At 38.9% G+C, this 25,397-nt stretch overlaps 1 protein-coding gene across 4 annotated transcripts in view; it reads left to right on the plus strand.

Annotated features, from left to right (window-relative positions):
* Window positions 1–25,397, plus strand: part of MSRB3 (methionine sulfoxide reductase B3) — a 196,780-nt gene that overhangs the window by 1,998 nt on the left and 169,385 nt on the right. The window contains exon 1 of one of the 4 annotated variants that reach the window (XM_089920970.1): window positions 12–25,004. The exons of 2 other annotated variants lie outside the window; for them this stretch is intronic. In XM_089920970.1, coding sequence (XP_089777096.1) covers window positions 24,557–25,004 — 448 coding nt within the window. In that variant the 5' untranslated portion in view covers window positions 12–24,556. Of the gene's footprint in view, window positions 1–11; window positions 25,005–25,397 lie in introns of those variants that run through there. One more of the 4 variants, XM_022571614.2, reaches the window with a different exon arrangement.

A 25,397-nucleotide genomic window follows, 5' to 3' on the forward strand; every position in this document is an offset into this window, starting at 1 on the left:
CTTATTGCGGAGTGCGGGCTCTAGGCGCCCAGGCTTCAGTAGTTGTGGCACGCGGGCTCAGTAGTTACGGCGCATGGGCTTAGTTGGTCCGTGGCATGTGGGATCTTCCTGGACCAGGGCTTGGACATGTGTCCCCTGCATTGGCAGGCGGATTCTTAACCATTGCACCACCAGGGAAGTCCAGGCATGTATAATTTTAAAATTTCTGATGGCCACATTAAAAAAAGTAAAAACCAGGTGAGGTTAGCCTTAATACATTTAATTTAGCCTTATATATACAGGATATTATTATCTCAACATATAATAAAAGCTTTTATTAATGAGCTATTTTACATGCTTTGACATCTAGAATATAGATTACTCTTACAGCTAGGGTGACCCTGTGTTGTGTGACTTACAGTGCTAAAACTTGTACAGATGGTCACCTTATTTACAGCCCATATTAATTCAGATGCTGCATTTTTATTGAAAATACTTGGTCTATATTTAGGTTACATAAAATCTACTGTTTGAAAAAGTTTATTCATATATGCAGGTTCTTCCAAATATACTTAAAAGTGTTCCTATAACTGAATCGGGTATCAGTTAAATTTACATTAATTCAAATTAAACCTTCAGTTCTTCAGTTGTACTAGCCACATTTTAAGCGCTCAGTAGCCACATGTAGCCAGTGACTACCATGTTGACAGTGCCAGTCTTGAACAACCTGTACCTTTCTAGCTAAATCCTAGTCTTCACGCAGCCACTGTGCTCCAGCTAGACTGCACTGCTTGCCCTTCCCCTTCATATCTAACTTTTGCTTGATTCTGCCTTTACTGGCATTGTTCCTATTGTTCTTTTTGCCTGAAACATCCTTCATGTCCTGCTTCTGTATACCCAAATGTTGCCCATCCTCTAGAATCCTATACAAATGCCTCTTCCAGGAAGTGGTATTGATGAACCCTGGTTGGAAGTAATTCCTATCATGTACACTACTGAAATATTGATATTAATTTTCACTTCTCATGATTTTGGCAGTTTCTATCTTGTATTATGGTGTTCTCAATCCATTCTAGTTTGGCTTCTGTCCTCATTGCTCCTCTGAAATCACTTCTAGAGATCACCACAAATTTCCTTTTGCCAAATTCAATAGTCTTTTCTGTGTCCTCACCTTTCTTTGAACTCTCAGCACCATCTGACATAGCTGATCATTATCTCCCACTTAAAAATTTTTATTATGAAATGATTCACACATATTAGAATATATATGAAGTATGTATTTTACTTACATTTTGAAGTACGACATCGTTTAAAATATAGAACATTAACTTCGAGGCACCTCTGTGTGTCCTTGATACTTCTCTCTCTTTCCTAACTCCCAGATGACCACTATCCTGAATTTTGTATTAATAATTCTTTATTTTTCATTATAGTTTTACCACATATTAATGTTGGTATTTATCCATTCAACTACGGACATTTAGATTATTTTCACTTTTTTACTATTATAAACAAGGTAGTTATGAACATTCCTTCTTGAATGTGATTCCAGCTGCACATATTCAAATTTCTCTAGGTCAGTGATACTCAAAAAGTATGGTTCTTAAATCAGCAGTATGAACATCACCTGGGAACTTGTTAGTCCAAGCAAATTTTGGGCCCCACTCCAGCAAATGTGAATGGACTAAATGCTCCGACCAAAAGACACAGGCTCACTGAATGTATACAAAAACAAGACCCATATATATGCTGTCTACAAGAGACCCACTTCAAACCTAGGGACACATACACACTGAAAGTGAAGGGATGGAAAAAGATATTCCATGCAAATGGAAATCAAAAGAAAGCTGGAGTAGCAATACTCATATAAGATAACAGACTTTAAAGAATGTTACAAGAGACAAGGAAGGACACTACATAATGATCAAGGTATTAATCCAAGAAGAAGATACAACAATTATATATGCACCCAACATAGGAGCACCTCAGTACATGAGGTGAATGCTGACAACTATAAAAGAGGAAATGGACAGTAACACAATAATAGTGGGGGACTTTAACACCTCATTTACACCAATGGACAGATCATCCAGACAGAAAATTAATAACGAAACACAATCTTTAAATGACACAAAACACCAGACAGATTTAATTGACATTTATAGGGCATTCCATCCAAAAACAGCAGACTACATTTTCTTTAGTGTACACGGAACATTCTCCAGGACAGATCACATCTTGAGTCACAAATCAAGCCTCAGTAAATTTAAGAAAATTGAAATCATATCAAGCATCTTTTCTGATCACAACGCTATGAGATTAGAAATAAATTACAGGGGAAAAAATGTAAAACACAAACATGTGGAGGCTAAACAATACGTTACTAAATAACCAGGAGATAGATCACAGAAGAAATCAAAGAGGAAATCAAAAAATACCTAGAGACAAATGAAAATGAAAACATGTTGATCCAAACCTATGGGATGCAGCAAAAGCAGTTCTAAGAGGGAATTTTATAGCAATAGAATCCTACCTCTAGAAACAAGAAAAATCTCAAACAATCTAGCCTTACACCTAAAGTAACTAGAGAAAGAAGAACAAACAAAACCCAAAGTTAATAGAAGGAAAGAAATCATAAAATCAGAGCAGAAATAAATGAAAAATAGAAACAAAACAGTAGCAAAGATCAATAAAACTAAAAGTTGGTTCTTTGAGAAGATAAACAAAATGGATAAACCTTTAGCCAGACTCATCACAAAAAAGAGGGAGAGGGCTTCCCTGGTGGCTCAGAGGTTGAGAGTCCGCCTGCTGATGCAGGGGCCACGGGTTCATACCCCGGTCTGGGAAGATCCCACATGCCGCGGAGTGGCTGGGCCTATGAGCCATGGCCGCTGAGCCTGTGTGTCCGGAGCCTGTGCTCTGCAACGGGAGAGGCCACAACAGTGAGAGGCCTGCGTACTGCAAAAGAAAAAAAGGGAGAGGACTCAAAATTAGAAATGAAAAAGGAAAAGTTACAACAGACACTGCAGAAATACAAAGCATCATAAGAGAATACTACAAGCAACTCGATGCCAATAAAATGGACAACGTGGAAGAAATGGACAAATTCTTAGGTATAAACTTCCAAGACTGAACCAGGAAGAAATAGAAAATATGAACAGACTAATCACAAGTGATAAAATTGAAACTGTGATTAAAAATCTTCCAGCAAACAAAAAGCCAGGACCAGATGGCTTCACAGGTGAATTCTGTCAAACATTGAGAGAAGAGCTAACAGCAAACCTTCTCAAACTCCTCCAAAAAATTGCACAGGAGGGAACACTCCCAAACTCATTCTACAAGGCCACCATCACCCTGATACCAAAACCAGACAGAGATACTACAAAAAAAGAAAATTACAGACCAATATCACAGATGAATATAGATGTAAAAATCCTCAACAAAATACTAGCAAACAGAATCCAGCAACACGTTAAAAGGATCATACACCATGATCAAGTGAGATTTATCCGAGGGATGCAAGGATTCTTCAGTATACACAAATCAATCAGTGTGATGTACCATATTAACAAATTGAAGAATAAAAACCATATGATCATCTCAATAGATGCAGAAAAAGCTTTTGACAAAACTCAACACCCGTTTATGATGAAAACTCCAGAAAGTGGGGATAGAGGAAACCTACCTCAATATAATTAAGGCCATATATGACAAACCCACAGCCAACACCATTCTCAGTGGTGAAAAACTGAAACCATTTTCTCTAAGATCAGGAATAAGACAAGGATGTCCGCTGTCACCACTATTATGCAACATAGTTTTGGAAGTCCTAGCCTCGGCAATCAGAGAAGAAAAAGAAATAAAAGAATACAAACTGGAAAAGAAGTAAAACTAACTGTTTGCAGATGACATGATACTATACATAGATAATCCTAAAGATGCCACCAGAAAACTACTAGAGCTCTTCAATGAATTTGGTGAAGTTGCAGGATACAAAATTAAAGCATAGAAATCTCTTGCATTCCTATACACTAACAACAAAAGATCAGAAAGAGAAATTAAAGAAACAATCCCATTCACCACTGCAACAAAAAGAATAAAATATAGGACTTCCCTGGTGGTGCAGTAGTTAAGAATCTGCCTGCCAATGCAGGGGACATGGGTTCGAGCCCTGGTTCAGGAAGATCCCACATGCCGCAGAGCAACTAAGCCCGTGTGCCACAACTACTGAGCCTGCGCTCTGGAGCCCACGAGCCACAGCTACTGAGCCCATGTGCCACAACTGCTGAAACCCACGTGCCTAGAGCGTGTGCTCTGCAAAACATAAGCCACTGCAAGGAGAAGCCCATGCACCACAACGAAGAGTCACCCCTGCTCGCCACAACTAGAGAAAGCCCACGTGCAGCAATGAAGACCCAACACAGCCAAAAATAAATAAATAAAATTAAATAAATTTATTAAAGAAAAAAATTAAATACCTAGGAATAAACCTACCTAAGGAGGTAAAAGACCTGTACTCAGGAAACTATAAGACACTGATGAAAAAAATCAAAGATGACACAAACAGTTGGAGAGATATACCATGTTCTTGGATTGGAAGAATCAACGTTTTGAAAACGACTCTACTACCAAAAGCAATCTACAGATTGAGTGCAATCCCTATCACATTACCAAGTGCATTTTTTACAGAAGTAGAACAAGAAATCTTAAAATTTGTATGGAGACACAAAAGACCCTGGATAGCCAAAGCAATCTTGAGGGAAAATAATGGAGCTGGAGGAATCAGACTCCCTGACTTCAGACTATACTACAAAGCTACAGTAATCAAGACAATATGGTACTGGCACGAAAACAGAAATATAGATCAATGGAACTGGATAGAAAGCCCAGAGATAAACCCATGCACCTATGGTCAACTAATCTATGACAAAGGAGGCAAGGATATACAAGGGAGAAAAGACAGTGTCTTCAATAAGTGGTGCTGGGAAAACTGGACAGCTACATATAAAAGAATGAAATTAGAACACTCACTAACACCGTACACAAAAATAAACTCAAAATGCATTAAAGACCTAAATGTAAGGCCAGACACTATAAAACTCTTAGAGGAAAACATAGGCAGAACACTCTTTGACATAAATCACAGCAAGATCTTTTTTGTCACACCTCCTAGAGTAATGGAAATAAAAATAAACAAATTTGACATAATGAAACTTCAAAGCTTTTGCACAGCAAAGGAAACTATAAACAAGACGAAAAGACAACCCTCAGAATGGGAGAAAATATTTGCAAACAAATTAGTGGACAAAGGAATACTCTCCAATATATACAAATGGCGCATGCAGCTCAATATCAAAAAAACAAAGAACCCAATCAAAAAGTGGGTGGAAGACCTAAATAGACATTTCTCCAAAGAAGACATACAGATGGCCAATAGGCACATGAAAAGCTTCTCAACATCACTAATTATTAGAGAAATGCAAATCAAAACTACAATGAGGTATCACCTCACACCGGTTAGAATGGGCATCATTAGAAAATCCACAGACAACAAGTGCTGGGGAGGGTGTGGAGAAAAGGGAACCCTCTTGCACTGTTGGTGGGAAGGTAAATTGATACAGCCAGTATGGAGAGCAGTATGGAGGTGCCTTTAAAAAGTAAAAATAGAATTCCTGTATGACCCAGCAATCCCACTACTGGGCATATGCCCAGAGAAAACCATAATTCAAAAAGACACATGCACCCCAATGTTCGTTGCAGCACTATTTACAATAGCCAGGTCATGGAAACAACCTAAGTGTCCATCAACAGACAAATGGATAAAGAAGATGCGGTACATATATACAATGGAATATTACTCAGCCATATGAAGGAATGAAATTGGGTCATTTTTAGAAACGTGGATGGACCTAGAGACTGTCATACAAAGTGAATTAAGTCAGAAAGTGAAAAACAAATATCATATATTAATGCATATATGTGGAATCTAGAAAAATGGTACAGGTGAACCGGTTTGCAAGGCAGAAATAGAGACACAGATGTAGAGAACTAATGTATGGACACCAAGGCGGGAAGGTGGGGGTGGTGGGGGCATGGTGGGATGAATTGGGAGATTGGGATTGACATATATATACTAATATGTATAAAATTAGTTAATAAGAAACTTCTGTATAAAAAATAAAATTCAAAAACAGTCTTCTTTAATTTCTTTCAGCAGTGTTTTATAGTTTTCAGGGTATAAGTTTTATACTTCTTTTGTTAAATTTATTCTTAGGTGTTTTATTCTTTTTGATGCTATTATAAATGGAATTTTTAAAAAATTGCTTTTTTAGATTGTTCATTGCAAGTATATAGAATACAATTGGTTTTTGCTTATTGATCTTGGGTCCTGCCACCTTGTTGAACTTATTTATTAGTTCTAATAGGTTTTAGTGAATTCTTTAGAACTTTCTATATATAAAATCATGTCATCTGCATAAAAGGTAGTTTTAATTTTTCTAGATGCTTTTTCTTTTGTTTTTGACTTACTTGCCCTGGCCAGAACTTCCCATATGGTGTTGAACAGATGTGGGGAGAGCAGCTATCCCTGTCGTGTTCCTGAAATTAGAGGGAAAGCATTCAGTCTTTCACCATTAGGTATGACGTTAGCTTTTGGTGTGTTGTGTCTTCATTTCACTCACCTCAAAGTATTTACTCATTTTCTTTTTTCAAGTTGAGGAAGTTCCCTTCTATTTCTAGTTTGTTGATTGTTTTTATCATGAAAGGGTGTTGGATTTTGTCAAATGCTGTCTCTGTTGAGATGATCATATGATTTTTGTCCTTTATTCTACTGATAACAGGGATTAATTTTCAAATGTTAAACCAACCTTCCATTCCTGGGATAACACTCAAGCCATAATCATGGTGTATAAACCTTTTAATATGTTGGTGAATTTAGTTTGCTGGTATTTTGTTGAGGATTTTTGTATCTATATTCAAAAGAGATATTTGGTATGTAGTTTTCTTTTTTTGTGAGGTCTTTGTCTGATTTTGGCATCATGATAATACTGGTCTCAGAATGAATTGGGAAGTGGTCCCTCCTGTTTTTGGGGAGAGTTAGTGAAGAACTTGTATTAATTATTTTTTAAATATTTGGTAGAATTCACCATTGAAGTCATCAGGCCTAGGCCTTATAGGCAGTTTTTTTATTACTAAATCAGTCTTTTCACTTGTGATAGGTCTATTCCGATTTTCCATTTCTTCTTGAGTCAGTTTCAGTAGTTTGTGTCCTAGGAATTTTTACATTTCATTTGTTGTGTAATTTGTTGGTATATAGTTAGTCATAGTATTCCCTTATAATCCTCTTTATTTCTGTAATGTCAGTAGTAATGTCCCTTCTTTTGTTACTGATTTTAATAATTTGAGTTTTCTTTTTTTCTTGGTCGGTCTAGTTACAAGGTTACCAATTTTGATATTTTCAAAGAATCATCTTTTGCTTTGTTGATGTTGCCTATTGTTTTTCTATTCTCCATGTCATGAATTTCCACTCTAGTCTATTATTTCCTTACTTCTACTTGCTTTGGGTTTATTTTGCTCTTCTTTTTACAGTGTCTTTAGGTGGAAGTTTAAGTTATTGATTTGAGACCTTTCTTTCTTTAATATGGGCATTTACAGCTATATATTTCCTTCTCAGCACTGCCTTAGCTGTGTCCCATACATTTTGATATATATATTGTGTCCTCATTTTCATTCATCTTAAAGTATTCTAATTTCCCTGTGGTTTCTTTTTTGACTCATTGGTTATTTAGAAGTTTGTTTCATTTCCACATATTTGTGAATTTCCCGTATTTCTCTCTGTTATTAATTTCTAATTTCATTCCATGTGGTTGGATAACATACTTGTTTGATTTCAATTTTTTTTAACCTTTGAAGCTTGTTTTATGGCCTAGCATATGGTCTATCCTGAAGAATGTTCCATGTGAACTTGAGAAGAATATATATTCTACTGTTAAAAACTCTAAGTCACGAGGGTTCAGCTGGTGCTCTTTGGGTCACCACTGGCTCCCACATCTGATTATATCTTTGATTTTCTGCTTTTGTTTCATTTTTGGCCTCTAAGGATTCCTCTTACTTTACTGCCAGATCAGTAATTCACTTTGAAAGATGTTTTTCATGTTTAATCCAGTAAAAAAGATGTTTTATTTTGGGAGGTTTATTCAGGATGTCTTATTCCATCATATTGCTGGAAATAAGTTCTGTTATGCTATTCATTATTGTCCCCGTCTTTGAAAATCATTCATGCTCTTTACCAAAAACAATTCCTGTCTTGGGATTGGTGCCTGCATGTTGAATAGGGATATTCTGTTTTAGATGGTGATTTGATAGATAGGTACACTGTTATCACCTATGAATAAATTCAACAAGTAATATATAAGATGTATGTGAGGAAAACTTTTCTAAAAGAGATCAAAGAAAACAAATAAATGGAGACAATAATTTTTCCTTGATAAAAAGACTGAATATAGCAAATAGGCTCCCTAATTCTTCCTAAATTAGTAAAGAAGTTTAATGCAATTCCAGTAAAGTTTTCCATAGATTAAAATTAATGTCTTGGTATTTTAAATGAATTTATAGAATATCAGCTGGTAGGATAAACAAGAAAGATATTAAATTCTTAATAAAATATGATTAATAAAGAGAGACTGGCCCTATCAGATGTTAAAGCAAATTAAATCTGTGTCAACACTGTTGCACAAATATATAGTCAGACAACTAATACCTTGAAACAGATTCTTACCTGAGCATAACTGATACCAGAAGGTCACTTAAATTAAGTCTATTTAAATTTGGGACCAAATTTTCCTAAATAGTTTCACTAGAACTTTAACTTAAAATTTTTTGCTAAGATTACAAAAAAAACTTTCTGTATAACATAGTTAACTTATAAATATTTTAACTCTTAGAAATATTTTTTGACAAAATTATTTGAAACATGGAATGATAATTTTTACTTCATGTTGGCTGTTCCATAATCAAATCATTTTACAAAAGATCCCAGACTTCATCCATTTTTGTAAGGGTATCTTCTAGTCAAATCATTCCCTTATGTGCTTCATGTATCATTGTTTTTTTGTTCTTGGCAACTTTCCTTTAATTGCTCACTGGACTTATTGACACATTCTATGGCTATACTCATGATTTGAATAGTCTTCCATCATCTTTATCAATTTCATGAAATACTACATATTTCTGAGACTTGCAAGTTCACTTTGTAGTGAATTTTCATTGCACTTGCATTGTGTTTTGAATGACAATCTGCAAGACACTGTCAAAGACAGACATTAATGTAGGAGGTGTTGTGAAGTGGGGAAGAATGTTTGAGGAGGGATTGATTTTTCTTTTTCTTTTTTGGCTGCACCGTGCGGCTTGTGGGATCTTAGTTCCCCGACCAGGGATTGAACCCACGCCCTCAGCAGTGAAAGCATGGAGTCTTAACCACTGGACCACCAGAGAATTCCTGGGATTGACTTTTTAAAGAGCACTTTTTGTAAGAGTATTTTATGATCCATTATCATAACAGTATGTGGTTAATGGATACTTGAATTCTGAAGATACTCTGATATGTAAGAATTTAGTATATGATAAAGATTGGCTTTAAAAATTAGTGGAAAAAGTGGATCATTCAATAAAAGTTTTAAAAAATTAAGAGCAAAAGTTAGAGCCCTAATATACCAGGGCCAGAAGCCTATGTTTCCTGCAACTTGTATTTCCTTAGAAGAGGCACAGACCCTTTGGCTTGTAGTAACTTAGAATATTTTAATGACCAGATACTTCCACACTGTGGAAGTCACTCAATTTCCTCATACTAACTTGACTGAGAGGATTCTTTCACAAAAATTTCGTATGTCCCAATAACACAACAAATGTTCAGTTTACTTTGTTCAGTGCTCTCTTTTTATTTGACAGTCACAGTCGGGCTTCTCTACCTTACTACCAGCATCTGATTTATAGACCCTAGTAACATTTTGGGGAAGGGTTCCTTTCAGAGGAACATGATAACTGACAGAAATATTATGGACTTCCCAACTGATGTGCCACAAATGGTTACAGATGTACCATTTAGATGTAGCCTTTAGAGTAGCACTAGGACTTGGAGTGGTGGAGCTCAAGGCCTAGTGACCTCTGGCAGGCTGTTAAGTAGCTTCCTCCATTTAACCAGGGCGCTGTACAATGATTATCCTTTTCTTTCAGCGCCATGAAGTAAAAAAAGTTTGGAGAGCACTGTTCTAAGCAATTAGCTGGAAACAATGAGAACGAGAATAATATGCAAACATAGAGTCATTTGGTTTAGGGGAGAGAGTGGATAAGGGGGCAGATTAGACGTTTTCTTTTTGAATTCACTTCAGTTTTTTTTTTTTGCGGTACGCGGGCCTCTCACTGTTGTGGCCTCTCCCGTTGCAGAGCACAGGCTCCGGACATGCAGGCCCAGCGGCCATGGCTCACGGGCCCAGCCGCTCCGCGGCATATGGGATCCTCCCGGACCGGGGCATGAACCCGTGTCCCCTGCATCGGCAGGCGGACTCTCAACCACTGCACCACCAGGGAAGCCCCTTCAGTTCTGTTTTCACGTTAGATTTTATATCATCAATGTGGTATCTACAGTAGTTTCAGTCTTCTGTGTTTTCACTTGTAAAGAGTCTTCTACACATACCCAGATAAATTCCAGGAGGAATAAAGAATTGAAAAATAGTCACAAAATAACTAATAAAAAAATCAGAGGAAAACATTTGATAGAGGGTTAAGCACAGAAACAAAGAAAGAAACCATAAAGAAACATGTTTGGTTATATTAAAATGATCAGTACATCCAAAACGTCTAAGAACAAATGAAAAGACAAGGAAATTGAAAGATGTTAGCACTATATATGATTTGCAGTAATATTCTACAAGTAAAAATTATTCTAACATAAAAAGACTAACATCCCAATAGAAAAATAGTCAAATGACATCAGGAGATGACCCACAAATGAAGAGCTGCAAATGGCCAACAAAAATATGAAACAGTCAGCCACAGATATAAATGCAAATTAATCAACAATTGAGAAAGTCTTTTTACATATGAAACTTCACAATTTTTCTTAAGTTTAGGGAAAGTAGGCCCCTTATATTAATGCTGGTAGTTATGTAAAGTGATGCTCATTTCTATAGGTCAATTTTGCAATACATAGTTTTGCCAATAAATTTTGAAGTCCAATAAATTTTTAGGAATTTATTCTGAAGAAATTATCAGGATGACATGAAGATACGAAAATGATGTTCATTACAGCTTTATTCTGTAATAAAAATTAGAAGCAATTGAAATCTGCAAAAATGAGAATAAGTAATGAATTATGGATTATATGAATCATGGGCAATCATTAAAATAATGTCTTTGAGGAATACTTAAGGTGTGGAAAATATTGTCTATGTGTTTCTTAAGTTGCATAATCATTATTTCAAATATACTGTATTTCATCTAAGATACTGTTAGTCGGAAGAGGCAGCATTTTCTCTGGCACTAAGTAAGAAAGGAAAACAACAATAAAAGTAACACCGAAGATGTGGATTCTGATAGGAGACCCTACCATAAAGCTAGAACAACCTCAGAGTCAGGGTAAACGTCCCATCTGGAACGGGACCGCAAAAGAACCAGCTGATCTTCATTCAGACTGGTTTCGGTTCCTTCCACCAGCATGGTGCAAAAATCTGCAAGCAAAGAGAGAAGTTAAAGTGTTTACAGTTAGTAGTTCCCCCAGATAAAAGCAAACATCAATTCCCTGGAAGAAATGGGAAGTAATGCAGGTTAGACTGCAATTTTTTTTCTTTTATAACTTTGACAGTGAATTTTTAAGACACCATTTATTCTAAAATGAATTTCTATACCAGAGTTGTTAAAAGTGAAAAATTATGTATCTAGAGTGAAATGAATATATCATATACGTACTATTGGAGGGAAATACTCCAAGATTTAGCAGTGAATTCCAATCTGTTATATTGTATATGTATTTTACAAAATTTCTCCACAAACATTTATTACATATATTTGAATGCTTACCTTAATTAGAATTTCCATAATTGTCTTTACTTCATCTTCTTAATTTGATCTCCTCTGCTAGTATATATATTTTTTCTTTCTTTTTTATTTTTGGTATGCGGGCCTCTCCCGTTGCGGAGCACAGGCTCTGGACGTGCAGGCTCAGCGGCCATGGCTCACGGGCCCAGCCGTTCCGCGGCATGTGGGATCCTCCTGGACCGGGGCACGAACGCGTGTCCCCTGCATCGGCAGGCGGACTCTCAACCACTGCGCCACCAGGGAAGCCCTGCTAGTATATTTTGAATCACTACCAACCTTTGGTAATGAAGCTCAGACATTTTAGACTTTTTACAGCACTTTGGAAAAGGCTATGTTTATTTTGGTGGCAGATCTGTGGGTTGTTACAGTTAGCAGGTATATGAAAGGTCTTACAAACACTGGATTCCTGTATTGAGAGAGGGGGAAAAAAGGAGGCGTGGTTTAAGAGCACAGTCTCTGGAGTGAGAGAACCATGTTCACATTTCGACTTTAACACATCCTGGTTGTGTGACCTTAGGCAAGTCACGTAGTCTAAGACTCAATTTCCTCATTTTTAAAACTGCTTATGATGCAGTTGAGAGAATTAAGTGAAATAATGTAAAATGCTGTCATATATCCCTGTCACCATCTCTAAATCAGGCTCTATGAAACCAACTACTTGATAATGTGATTTATTTTTAACACCCCTTTGCTTTTCATTGTAGTTACCCTTAACAATGCTCACGCATAAGAGAGACCTTGGAAAATCTATAATCTCTTCAGTGCCTCCTTTTTGAAATAATATATTTCCCATTCCAGCAAATAGAGAAAGGGAGTGGACTGATTAACATAACTTTGATGCAGAAGCCAAACAGAAAGGGAAAATTTATAGGGCAAGACCCCTGAATAAATGCAAAAATCCCAAACAAACCAAAATGGTCAGCAAGCCAAACTGCAGCATCTGAGTAAGAATTACATATCATGACCAAGTTGGATTTATTCCAGGAATGCAAGATTAGTTTGACATTAGAAAACCAATGTAACTTGTCCCACTAACAAAATAAGTGAATTTAATATGATCATTTCAGATAGATGCAGTAAAACCATCTGATAAAATTCCAAATGCATATATCCTTTCATAGAAAAGTAATTCTTAGAAAAATAGGAGTAGAAGGGAACTTCCTAAATCTGATAAAAGATATTTACCAAAAATCTAAAGTAAACATCATATTAATGGTGAATGCTCTGGTATATCCTGACTGGGTGCAGTTTTGAAAGCCCAGAAGTTTTGACATCTTTATTTCTATAACTGGTTGTTCTTCTTCACCATTAACTACTTTTGTTCTTTTGAAACTAATGTATTCTCCCTTTTTATTTGACTTTGAAACAGTATACCTTGTGAGTTTTTCATCTCTCCTAAATTACTCATTTTATTATTAGTTTTGCCCAACTATTGTGTCCAAAAATTACTTTTATGCTCAGTACTTCTTCAAAGAGGCAGAAAATCTAAATGTAAATTTCTTTTTCTCAATGTGAGTAACATTGAGATTAAGATCCTGATTATGACAGCATTCAAGAATTATCATCCGTGGAACTAGTGTAGTGTCAGTGATTAGAGTGATGTCAGCCTGACTGGAAAGGACCAGTTGTGATTCACCAACAGAAGACATTAAATCTTGAAAATGATAGTCCAAAATCAGTCCTGTGTTATTGCAATGTTCCTTAATGTGACTCTAAATATATAGGCTGGTATAATCTTTTAACAGCAGGAGTCTTACAAATTAATTTTTTGTGGTATATATCTGGTATCATTGAGGCTCTGTTGTGTGGTGTAGATCCCTGGAAGATAACAGGAGTGATAGGGATGAGAAAGAAGCAGACAGTAAAGAAGAGAGACTGGTTATGAACAGTAATGTGGGTTGTTGAATCCTGTTCGCACATTCGGAGAGCTAGCCATGAGCCTTGTTGATTGGCCACTCATTCTGCTATTCATCGTTATGAATTATACATTGTTTCACATTTAAATAAACCACATTTCAATATATCCCATTTAAATAAAACCACATTTTCAAAAGTTACAATGTATCATATCTAAGTAAAACTGCCTAATTATATAAATTTTCATTTTCATTTTCCACTATGCTTAAATAACATGGAAAAATCAAAATCACTTTTCTTGGTTTTCCCCAAGAACAGCTGAATATACTTAAAACACTACTTAGTTATCAAACAGAACCTTATATATGGACATTGGTGGAATAAATATTGCCTTATGTAATTTAAATGTCTGGAGAAGAATGCTATTTTCATTATGTTCAGAAAAAAATATGTACTATAATAAAGTACAGTTGACCTTTAATATGGGTTTGAATTGCATGGGTCCACTTATATTTGGATTTTTTCAACAGTAAATACTATACAATTCGAGATTGGTTGAACTGGTGGATGCAGAACCGCAGATACTGAGGAACCGAGTATAGGTAGGGCTGACTATAAGTTATACTTGAATTTTTGACTGCGCAGAGGATCGCCACCCATAACTCCTGTATTATTCAAGGATCAACTGTATTTCATAAAGTGTATCATATTCTAGTATTAGATTGGTACAGAAAATTCCCATTTACCTGGAGTAATTTTTAAAAAAATTAATATTCCACTTACCTAGGAGTTATAACCTGATTTAAAACTAACCAATTTTCAAGGAATACAATAAAATATTCACAGCGTTAAAACTATGGGGAGATTAATGACTGATGGCTCAGGATGCAACTCAGAATCTTTCAGTGCCTCATTCCAAGGCTTATTATAAATCAAAAATTGTAGTTATTTGAGTTTCCTGTAAAGGTCATGAAAGCTGTGTTATGTATACTCTCATGTATTTTCCTGTAATCCTTTCCACCATTCTTATGGGCATTATAGAAAAAAGAGCTCGAAACTTATCCTCCTCAGTTGGAAGGTAGACATGAAAATTACGCTTGTTATTCTAAACCAGAGAAAGGTCTGTGGAACACCTGTCTTAGAATCATTTGGGGTACTTGTTAGAAATGCAGATTCCTGAATCCCTCACCAGACCTGCTGAATCACTGTATCTGGGAGAGATCCCAGGATAGTAACAAGTTCTCCAGGTATTCTGATATTTAAGTTTGACACCCACTGCCACAAGACTTCTGAATATGAGATATCAACCTTGGGAGAATTATCAGTGCTGATTCCTCCCATGAATGTTGATATAGGAAAAAGTGACAAAGATTAAAATGGGTGTGTTACTTCCCACAGAGTACAAGAACAGGAAATAATATGTTCAGCCATCTCACCAAAGGAATTTTAGAGGCAAAGTTGGAAACAGTTCAGAGCTATTTCCTTCATGTTTATAACATCATTGCTTACATAATGTATAGATTTTCCAACGTTTTTTTCCTTATTGCTGTGAAGTGACATGAAATTAGCTGAGCCTCATTTGTTTCCTTTGGAAAATGTTTTTATTGTTTTAATGTTTTGCTTTTACTTCAAACACTCTACTAAGTGTTTCTTCAGGATTTCTTTCCACTAAATATCTTGAGTTTTCAGAGCTTTGGTTGTGATATAGTTATATGTTTTCATTTCAGTTCTAGTCATAATTGTTACCACTGGGAACAGAATATAATGGTTTTTAGAAGGAACTATTTTATTTCATTTTACACAACTGTGGAAAGTTAAAAGCCTAATAGTTTTATTTGGTCTATTTGTTTTCTCTATGACCGTTGAACGTACATAAATTCTTCCTTAACCATCTTCCACCTTCCCCTTCAAACCTCGTGCCCCTCTCCCCCATCCCCAGTTTAAAAGAGTCGGCCAACAGCATTTATTGAGCACTCATCACACTATGGGGAGTCACAAAAGAAGAATATAGGCTCCTTCTCAAAGTTCTCTATTACTGTTGAGAGTTCAGTCAGTATCCAAGTCCTGCAACGTCTTGCTCCATATCTCTACTACCCCCAAATTTGCAAAACTCACTTTTGCTCAGGGACAGCCTTCACCAAGTCACCGGCCAGTCATGAGGTTTGGCCTTACTTTATCCTCCACCTGTCTTCTCCAAAATGCTCTGCAGAGGTGTGGGCTGTGGGCCTTTTGTGGTCTCCAGCTTCACTGTGGGCTGTTCTTGGGTACTGCTGATCATCGGTTGTGAATCCTAGTCTGCCGCTATACCTACAAGAGAAGTGAAACCAGACCCCTTTCTCCTTGCTCTCATGACTTTTCCGCCTCCACAGAGTGAGACACTAGGACACGGTGAAGGTAATTTCAGAACAGAATTACAAAGTAGAAGAGATAAGGGTTAAAGTTTGCAGTTCTAGTTTGGATTTTCACCTGTATTACCCAGGAGATGAGAAGACCTTAAAGGCCTTAAGCTTTTAGATGGAGAAAGTCACCTGAATACTCCTGCCTGTCCTGCCTTTGGGTTTGTAATATCACCTCAAATGGATTTCCTTCTTTGAATATTTCAACTGTTCCTACTTCTCCACTGAAAGGGACCTCGTTGTTTAAACTTCTTCCTCCCCACTCATACCATACACTGTCCAATCAAGTAAGACCACAGGCTTGGGCTGCATAGGGAAGAAACTTCCCTGCCCAGTCTCATGTGCACGTGTGTGTGTGTGTGTGTGTGTGTGTGTGTGTGTGTGTGTTTAGGTGGCGGATGATGGACAGACTGTGGGTCCTCCAGTTCATGTTTCTGTCCAGGGCAACCGTGAGCCAGTGGTTCTTTTGCTAATTAGCCCATACATTAAACACACATGTGCACACACACATTCAGGTAGATTGTACTGGACAGTACGAAACTCATATATGGAGAATAGAATATAACCACAATTTTAGTAACTCTCATGCCCTGTCTGGGAAATAAATAGGTCTGTGAAGAACTGTTTGACATCTTTATTGATCTCTTCAGGATCCACAAAAGAGCTGGACTAGCTCTTAATGACTCTGTCCTTTTCACAGTGGTCATGTTGTACACATTGTTTTGTTGTTTCAGAATCTGCCTCAGAAACATGGGGATGAGGGTAGGAATAAGTTCACCGGTTTCTCTCTAGGATTGCCAGACTTAGCAAATAAAAATACAGGATGCCCAGTTAAAATGGAATTTCAGATAAACCATGAATAATGTTTTAGTGTAAGTATGCCCCATGCAATATTTAGGATATACTAAACAATTATTTGGTGTTTATCTAGAATTCAGATTTATCTGGGCATACTGCATTTTATCTGGCAACTATTCTTATCACATCTCCTTGTTCATCTCTAGTCTCATGGCTGCCATCTTAGACTAGGGGCTCTCATTACCTCAAGCTTGTGTTTCTGCATCTGCCTGGGTTGCCTTCCCAACACTGCTATCCTCTTCTGATCTGCCCTATAGCCTACTACACACTGTTTTTTTGGTGATACTTTCATTAGGTTTCTCTTCCACATAAGAAATTACGACTCCTATTGCTTTCCAAAGTGATTTTCGATCAGTGTGCAATTGTATACCAAATTTTGTGGGCTTGTGTGTATGTATGCGTTTTCCTTAGAGGAACTTTTTTTTTTTTAATTGGGATCTCAAGGAGGTATCTTCAAAATACATAGAGAACTGTGGCTTATACAAAGAAACAAAAGTAGGTGAATTTAGAAAAATGCACCTCGCCTCAATCATGACTTTTGCTTTAGATATCAGTAGTTTGAAAGCTCCCTCATTATATCATTCGACTTCCACCAACATCTTGCAGAACAGGCAGAGCAGGTATTATTTCATTTTAAAGATAAGGTAACTAAATCCCAGAGATGTGAACTGTAAAATCATGCACAACTATCACATGGCATAGCCAGAGTTTGAAGAGAAATCTGCCAACTGCAAGATTATTTCTCTCTCTGCTTTTATGACCACCAGCTTTAAAAACTATAAAAGCAACATCTGTACAATACTTTAAACAACAGTTTTAAAACCACTTTGTATATATTTGAGCCTCACAAAAGTTCCTCTCTGAAGAGATGTCTTTATTCCCACCTGTCTGATAGACCTTGTCATTTACACACCACAAATATTTGGTATTTGGCCATTTGACCTATAGGGATAGCTTTTCACTGTGGTTACAACGGTAGAATATACCTGTATTCCAGTGCTGCTATTCCTCAGATACCTAGAGACTATCTTTTAGGGTAAGTTTCAGAGACGATTTATAAGTCACAAAATAAAATCATTTTTAATATTTTATGTTTACTCATTTAAAGCATAAAAAGGATATAACTTTATTTGGTTATTCATCTATCCTATTTTGATTCTAAATAATTTCTGTCTTTATCCACAAAGAATATATTCTAAGTACATAAGTTGAAGAAAGAAAGAAAAAAAAGCTTCATTTGCTTCCTAGGCCTCCATACTTGACTGATTTTCCTACTACCTTTTTAGCCTCACCTTCTCAGTGGCCCTGCTGGCATTTTTTTTTTTTTTAATTTTTAATCAATCCAGGGACCTCTCAGGATTTAGATATCATATATACTATCTGCAGCCCAGACATTCCCCTATACGTGCAATTTTCATATTTAATGGTCTAGATGAACATTATCTTGTATGTTTAAAAGTCATTTCAAACTTAACATGTCCAAAACTGAGCTTCTAATATACTACCCCACCACCTACTTCTAAGTCATCCAGAGCTCAGGAAATGGCAATTCTGTAATGCTCAGAAAAAAAAAGAGGAAAAAAAAGTATAGAGACATTCTTAACCTTTCTTTCACACCCTACACTTGGTCTGTCAGCAAATCTTCTGGGCTGCTTCTTCCAAATTTCTCTGCAATTTGATCACTTTTCACCACCTCCACTTCCTCCTTCCTACTCCAAAATCACCACTACCTCTCACCTGGATTACTTCAAGACCCTCTAATTGGTCTCCCTTTCTGTCTGTGCATGCCTAACAGAACAGCCAATGTAAGATCATGTCGCCCTTCTGCTCAAAACCCTGCAGTAGCTTCCCATCTCACTCACAATAAAAGCCAAAGTCCTTATAATTACTCAGGCCACGTCTTCTAGTGCTCCCCCCCATGGCCCCTTTCCACCCTCTTCTCATCCGGCCTCCTGGATGGTCCTCCTACAGGGCAGGCCTGCCTCTGCCTTGGGCATGGCCTTTTCACTTGCTGTTCCTCCTTTCCTAGATACTGCATGGCTTCCTTCTTTCTTCCATGTCTTTAATGTTACTTCCCCAACACTTTCAGCAACCTTCCCTGCCTTATTTCTCTATCACTAAATATTTTACCGGTTTATCTTGTTCATTGTCTATCCAGCATATAGAAAGCATTCAGTAAATATTTGTTGAATGAATGAAAGAATGCAAAGATGATTTTCCTGTGCTGAAGATATTTTTCAAAATGTGTCATTTATTTTGATTGCAATTCTAAAACTGGTTTTCACAAAAATAGTTTGAATAATCATATAAGTGTGTAGCCTTCTGATTACTTTGAGGAAGTTAAAAATATATTTGAAAACATAGTTACTATTAGTAACCTTGGGTATAAATATAAAAAGTAAATTTGAAGAAAATATGTGTTGACAGGATTACTAAATCTGGACAGACTTCCTTAAGAGGGAATTATGAATACAAGTGTAGGACTCTGAGCTGTGAAGAGAAATTATGAGTCATTTCAGACAGAGGAACTCCTATCAGATAAGGCTTAAAGGCAAAGAGTGGCTTTGTGGTGATTGAAAGTTAGTAAGCTGTGATAAAAGTTAATCACATTAGTACTATATTGATATTTATTAAGGATTTACCATTTGCTAGCACGGGGCTAGGGCTAAGCATCATGAGTGGTAGGTACCTTTATTTTCCCATTATACAGAGAAAAAAGAATATCAAGGCTTAGAGTAATTAAGTAACTTACCCATTGTCCCAGAAGCTTTAATGGCAACGGTAAAACTACTGCAGAAAATCTTGTAATGAAGCACCATTTTGGAGGGCAACATACCATATCCCAGGAAGCCCAACACAGCCAGGGTTTCCTCTACCTCCTATTGGAGCCTCTTTGGATGAACAACACATGAAGGAGCTGGTTTGCAGTTAGGGATAAGTTGTGTGAAAAAACACACCTTTAAACACTGGACACGCACACCATGGTGTGAGATGCTCTCAATATAAGAAGCATTCAGGAACAGACTGAGTGAAAGAGTAGAATCAAGTCTCCCGTCAGAATCTTCCTGTACCTACGGACACCAAGGGGGGGAAGTGGCAGGGTTGGCGGGGGGTGGTTGAGGGATGTTGGGAGATTGGGATCGATACTAATACACTAACATGTATAAAATACATGACTAATAAGAACCTGCTGTATAAAAAAATAAATAAAATTCAAAAAAAAAAGAATCTTCCTGTACCAACTTAAAAGTTCATTCTTGTCCCTCTCTCCCAGCCCCCTTATTCTGTGTGTGTAGTTGATTTTGGGTATGCCACTTCATGTGATACAGTCGTGCCAAAAGCCAAGCAGCTTTGCTGGTCTAGAGGATTATTTAATTCTCTACAATATTGAAAGTCATCTTGTTAAATATTTATTACTTGTTGTAGCATATCCACAGCCAAAGCTGGTAGAATCAGGCAGCACGTCAATCATGGGAATACGTTCTTCAAGTCTTTTCAGAATTAATCAACAAAAGGGATGGCCTCAACTGTAAAATTAAAAAATACCGTTTGAGATGCAGGCAAACCATTTTACCAAGACAAGAAGGAAAATGCTCACTTTAATTCAGTCTTCCGCCTTTGAGAGTCCTTGTCATTTTAGTGTGTTTGGTGACTGGGGGCTGGAGGGTTGTCATGGAAGAGGAAATCCTTTTTCAGAATGAGAGAAGATGTTCTGTGTCTCTCTTAGCCTGTCAGCATTGACTCTGGGTCCCTCATGCTGAGAAGAGTTCTCCTTAACTCTCTTCCCACTCTAGCTCCTTGAGGCGCGGGGGGCATGCTTCCGTCAGTATAAAACAGTGTTCTCAGCAGGGGTGAGAGTGACAACATTCTACCTCGCAGGATAGGAAAGCAGAATTTTGGGAGTTTGGATTGAGTGTAGTTAGAAAAACTTCCTTCTGGAGAATCTGTTACATCCTCCTAGGAGGTAATTATCAATTCCAATTGATCATTATTGGTTTAGAGCAATGGCACTTGATAACTGTTCATTTATTTGAAGTACTAACTTAGGGTTTCTCACCCTGCCTGAGGGCTTTTGAATAATATCTAGTCGGAACCTGTCCTTTCTCCTGTTTGGAATTGCTGGCATCCACCCAAGATGTTCCTTTGGGTATGTGGAATGGGGACTGTCTCAAAGCTTTGCATAACGGCTGAGGGGATTTACTGAAAGAGTTGAGAATAGTATGTCAGAGAGACTGTAGCTTGAATGCCTGCCATGCTTACAGACTCCCTTTGAAAGAGGCTGCCCCAACTGCAATGCCCTAGAAAGGCAGCAGCACAGCCTGTTTCTTTAGTACAGGTGACCATGTTGTCTAGCACGTGAGCCTTCCACCCTAGCTACAGCTGCAGAAGTAGGAGAGGACACCTGGCTCAGAGGTAGCCAATCCACAGGCTGCTCAGTGGCTTATGAGATAACCTCATACCAGAACTTTCTCCAAGAGGGACTGTGGTGATAGAATCAAACTCTCCCCACTGAGGCATTTGATTATGAGCTATAGAGGAGAACTGGCAGCTGGTAGTGGGAGCCAGAGTAGAAAAGCTGTGGTTGTGCAACTTGAATTTTGCTGCGTTCTGAGGACATTTCTGAGGGGTTGGGGCAGTGGTGTGATGGGACTGGCTCGCAGGGGCCCAAGAGCTGGTTGAGGGCATCTCTCCCCAGCTTTGCCTCCAGAGACTTGGGCTGGTGGGAGTGTTACACCCACATAAATTGGGTTTTGTTACACTACAGGCCTCCTTCCTCCAGATCTGGTTGTTAAATATTTACTAGCACACCACTGGGTTGGGGGAGGGATGGTGTATAGGAAGCAAAGGAAACAGTTACCTCCTCTGGGTCCTTTGTCTTAAAAACAAACATTGTTTAAGATAATATGTTAACATGATTGTCATTAAGATTATAATAACAAAGAGAAAACATGTGAAATATATGATTTAAACTACAAAACTCATAGGAATGTGGTCAGAGGGTAGTAGCTTTCCTGTTTCTGGTACCCATCAAAGGCACAGGCCCCCACCCCCGGGCCCACCAAGGATGACCTGACAAGCCGGTTAAGTCTCTGGTCTTATTTCCACATTTATTCTTTACCCCTATTACTTGGGGTAACCTAAGTGCACACCAGTTACTTAAAACCACAAGAGCCCAATGAATACAGTCTCTGAATACCCTGGTTTTTGTTTTGTTTTTAATGTAAAGAAAATGGGGCAGATTAGTACAGTAAACGTATATGTGGACTTTGAAATGAGATTTGAATTCCAGTACTACTTTACCCCTTCTCAGTAGCATAATTTACTTACCTGTGCCTCTCCTTAGCTGTAAAATAGGGATACAAAATAAAAAGCTCAAAGATATTTGGAAGGATTAAATGAAATACCATGTGTGAAACAACTAGCACAGTGTCTGGCACTTACTGTGTACTCAGTAACTTTTGTTCTTTTCTCCCTTCTTTAGCATATTTATTCGAGCCTTTAGAACAGCTGCTGGTATTGCTGTCAAGTCAGCAGTTGATACAATTAATTAACCCTCCACTTATATTAACATGCAGTGGTATACAGCATTCTTTGTAATTTTATGTTTTTGTACTTAAGGTCAACTAAAATATTTTAAATATAGCCAAAATTATTACAGCCCTTTGAAACAAGCTTTTCTCTACACTTAGGGAGCTCCTATATGTCAGTCTACAAATGACTGCTCATTTTACTTTTGTTTTTAAACAAACATTTGAGCTATGGGCGGGACTTCCTTGGTGGTCCATTGGTTAAGAATCCGCCCTCCAGTACAAGGGACACGGGTTCGATCCCTGGTTGGGGAACTAAGATCCCACATGCCACGGGGCAACTAAGCCCGCGCGCGCCACAACTGGAGAGAAGCCAGCGCGGGGCAATGAAGCACCCTGCAACAAAAGATCCTGAGTTCCTCCCACCCACGGCAGCCGAAAATAAAAGTAAAAAAAAAGAAAAAAAAACTATGGGCAAAGAATTATACTACACGTTGTGGGGGAAATGAATAAGAAAAGTGCTTATGTAATACAAAATATACAAAAAAGAGGAAAGGGAGAGAATGCATAAAGAGTTTCCTGAATATCCCCTTTAAGATAACCAGCTTCTAGATACTTAAGTTGAGTAATAACGCCTGTGTCTTTTAAATCCCTAATTTACTGTATTACATTTTATTTACTGTTAGTTTACTTAGGTCATCTGCCCTTTGTCTCGTTATCACTGCTAGTACATTGAGGGTGAAATCTGCCCATTTGCCAGGCATAATTCATGGGATGTGGTGTTTCTCAGTACCAGATGATTTAAGGGGAACCACTTGCAAAAGGACTGGTTTTTGGCATATGGGCCTTAATACTTTGCCAGAATTGAATTCGTTTTGAAACAAAGTTTCTAATTTTCAAATATAGCATTTTCAAACAAATAGTGTGATGTACAAATTACCGTACTTTAGGTCATGTTAGAATAATCCACACTCTAAATCTGTTTGACTTTTACCCCATAAGCATTTTGCATCAGTGAATCATTTCTGTAGCATCTTAAAATGGTCATAAGTAATTATATAACATCCTACATCTCCAGGGCCTGTTCCATTAGTGCCAGTAAAAAAGAAAAAGTAGTAATTAGACATAATTATGTCCTCTTGAAAAGCTAAGGGTCATTTGGCCTTGATTACTGGAGGGGTTATCAGTGCTAGAGAAAAGTCAGGCAACTATTGGTTTAGGTCTGTAATTAAACATCGGGGACTGACATTTCTGGTCGTCAGAGGTAGTACCTTTTGAATAAATTTCACCATTGCCCTTCAGATTAGCTACAAGAAATACAAAACTAATGTAAGGGAGATGAAGAGAGGCTGGAGGTGAAAAGAATGACTAATCTAAATAAATATCAGCATTTAGCTAGTATGAAAAACTATTGTCAGCCAGTCTGCCTCAACTCCATATATGGTGTTCAGATATAAGTTTGGGGAGAGCCCGTTTGTAACTCTGGCTAAACACACACACACACTCACCCTACACACACACCTGGTGTAAAGGGCCCACTCACCTGGAATGCAGGGGGGTGTTTTATATATTATAATGTCTGTTCGTTTTGTATAGGATGGCTCACCTGACTGTGTGCATAACTGGCAGTGCCGCTCCAGCCTCACCTGACCACACTCAAGAGAAGCACTTGCCGGATATTTTTATCCACTTACTCACAAAGCTCCCAGTTGATTAGGGGCATCGCAAGAGTCTTCTCAAACCCCTTAAATGCCTTCCCGCGGGTCCCTGGCTCGCTGTCGGTTCTCCTCGTGGTGGTTCCTCTCTTTTCTACCCCTTCAGGGGTCTTAGGCGGGACCCGTGGGTGGGATGCGCCGCTCTGCTCTTGGGCCCCAACACTGGAAAGGGATGCCCTCTGTCAGAGGGATTCCACATCCCGGTTGCACTCGGCAGCCGGCGGCCTTGGGGTTGGCAGCTGAGGAGGAGGAGGATTTGGAGGAGGAGGGAGTTGGCGGCCGCCGAGGCCCGGGCAGCGGGCCCCGTCCGCGGCGGGCGCGATCCGCGATCCTCCCTCGCTCGTCTCCTATGCTCATATTTGGACTCGGCTGCCAGTGCCCAGGAATTTCCCGTCATGCCTCCCGCCGCCCCGTCCGTCGCCCGGAGCCGGGGAGGAAGGGAGGGAGGCTCGGACAGCGGCGGCGGCGGCTCCCTGGCACTTTCATGAGCCCGCGGCGGACCCTCCCGCGCCCCCTCTCGCTCTGTGTTTGCCTCAGCCTGTGCCTGGCCGCGGTCGCGGCCCGGGAAGCCGCTCAGTCGGGTGAGTTTGGGGCTCCCTCCCCGCCCCGCCTCTGCCCTCAACGCCCGGACCCTGCCAAGTTGAGGTGTGACCCCGACCTCCGCTCCCCTGAGAGCGCAGGCAGCGCCCCTTTCAGCCTCCTGCGAGGACCCCCCCCCCCCACCTCGTCTCCTGAGCCGAGGAGGGGCGCGGGCGGTGAGGGGCGGATGGAAGGAGGGCAGGGCTGGCTTCGCCCCCGCCGACGGGAGGCGTCTGGCAGCGTGGCTGACACCTTATCCCGTCCCGGGAGCGAACCTGAGCCCGAGGGAGGCTCTCGAGCGACGCGGACGCCCGAGGGAGGGGCGGCCTGGGCAGGGACGCCGCCCCCAGCAGGAGAGGGCGCGGGGCCCGCGGCGGGGGCCATCGCGGAGTCCC

Source organism: Delphinapterus leucas, chromosome 11, assembly GCF_059928025.1.
Source record: "Delphinapterus leucas isolate spDelLeu-1000000601 "Yukka" chromosome 11, BTC_Dleu_Yukka2, whole genome shotgun sequence".
Classification (NCBI taxonomy): Eukaryota; Metazoa; Chordata; class Mammalia; order Artiodactyla; family Monodontidae; genus Delphinapterus; species Delphinapterus leucas.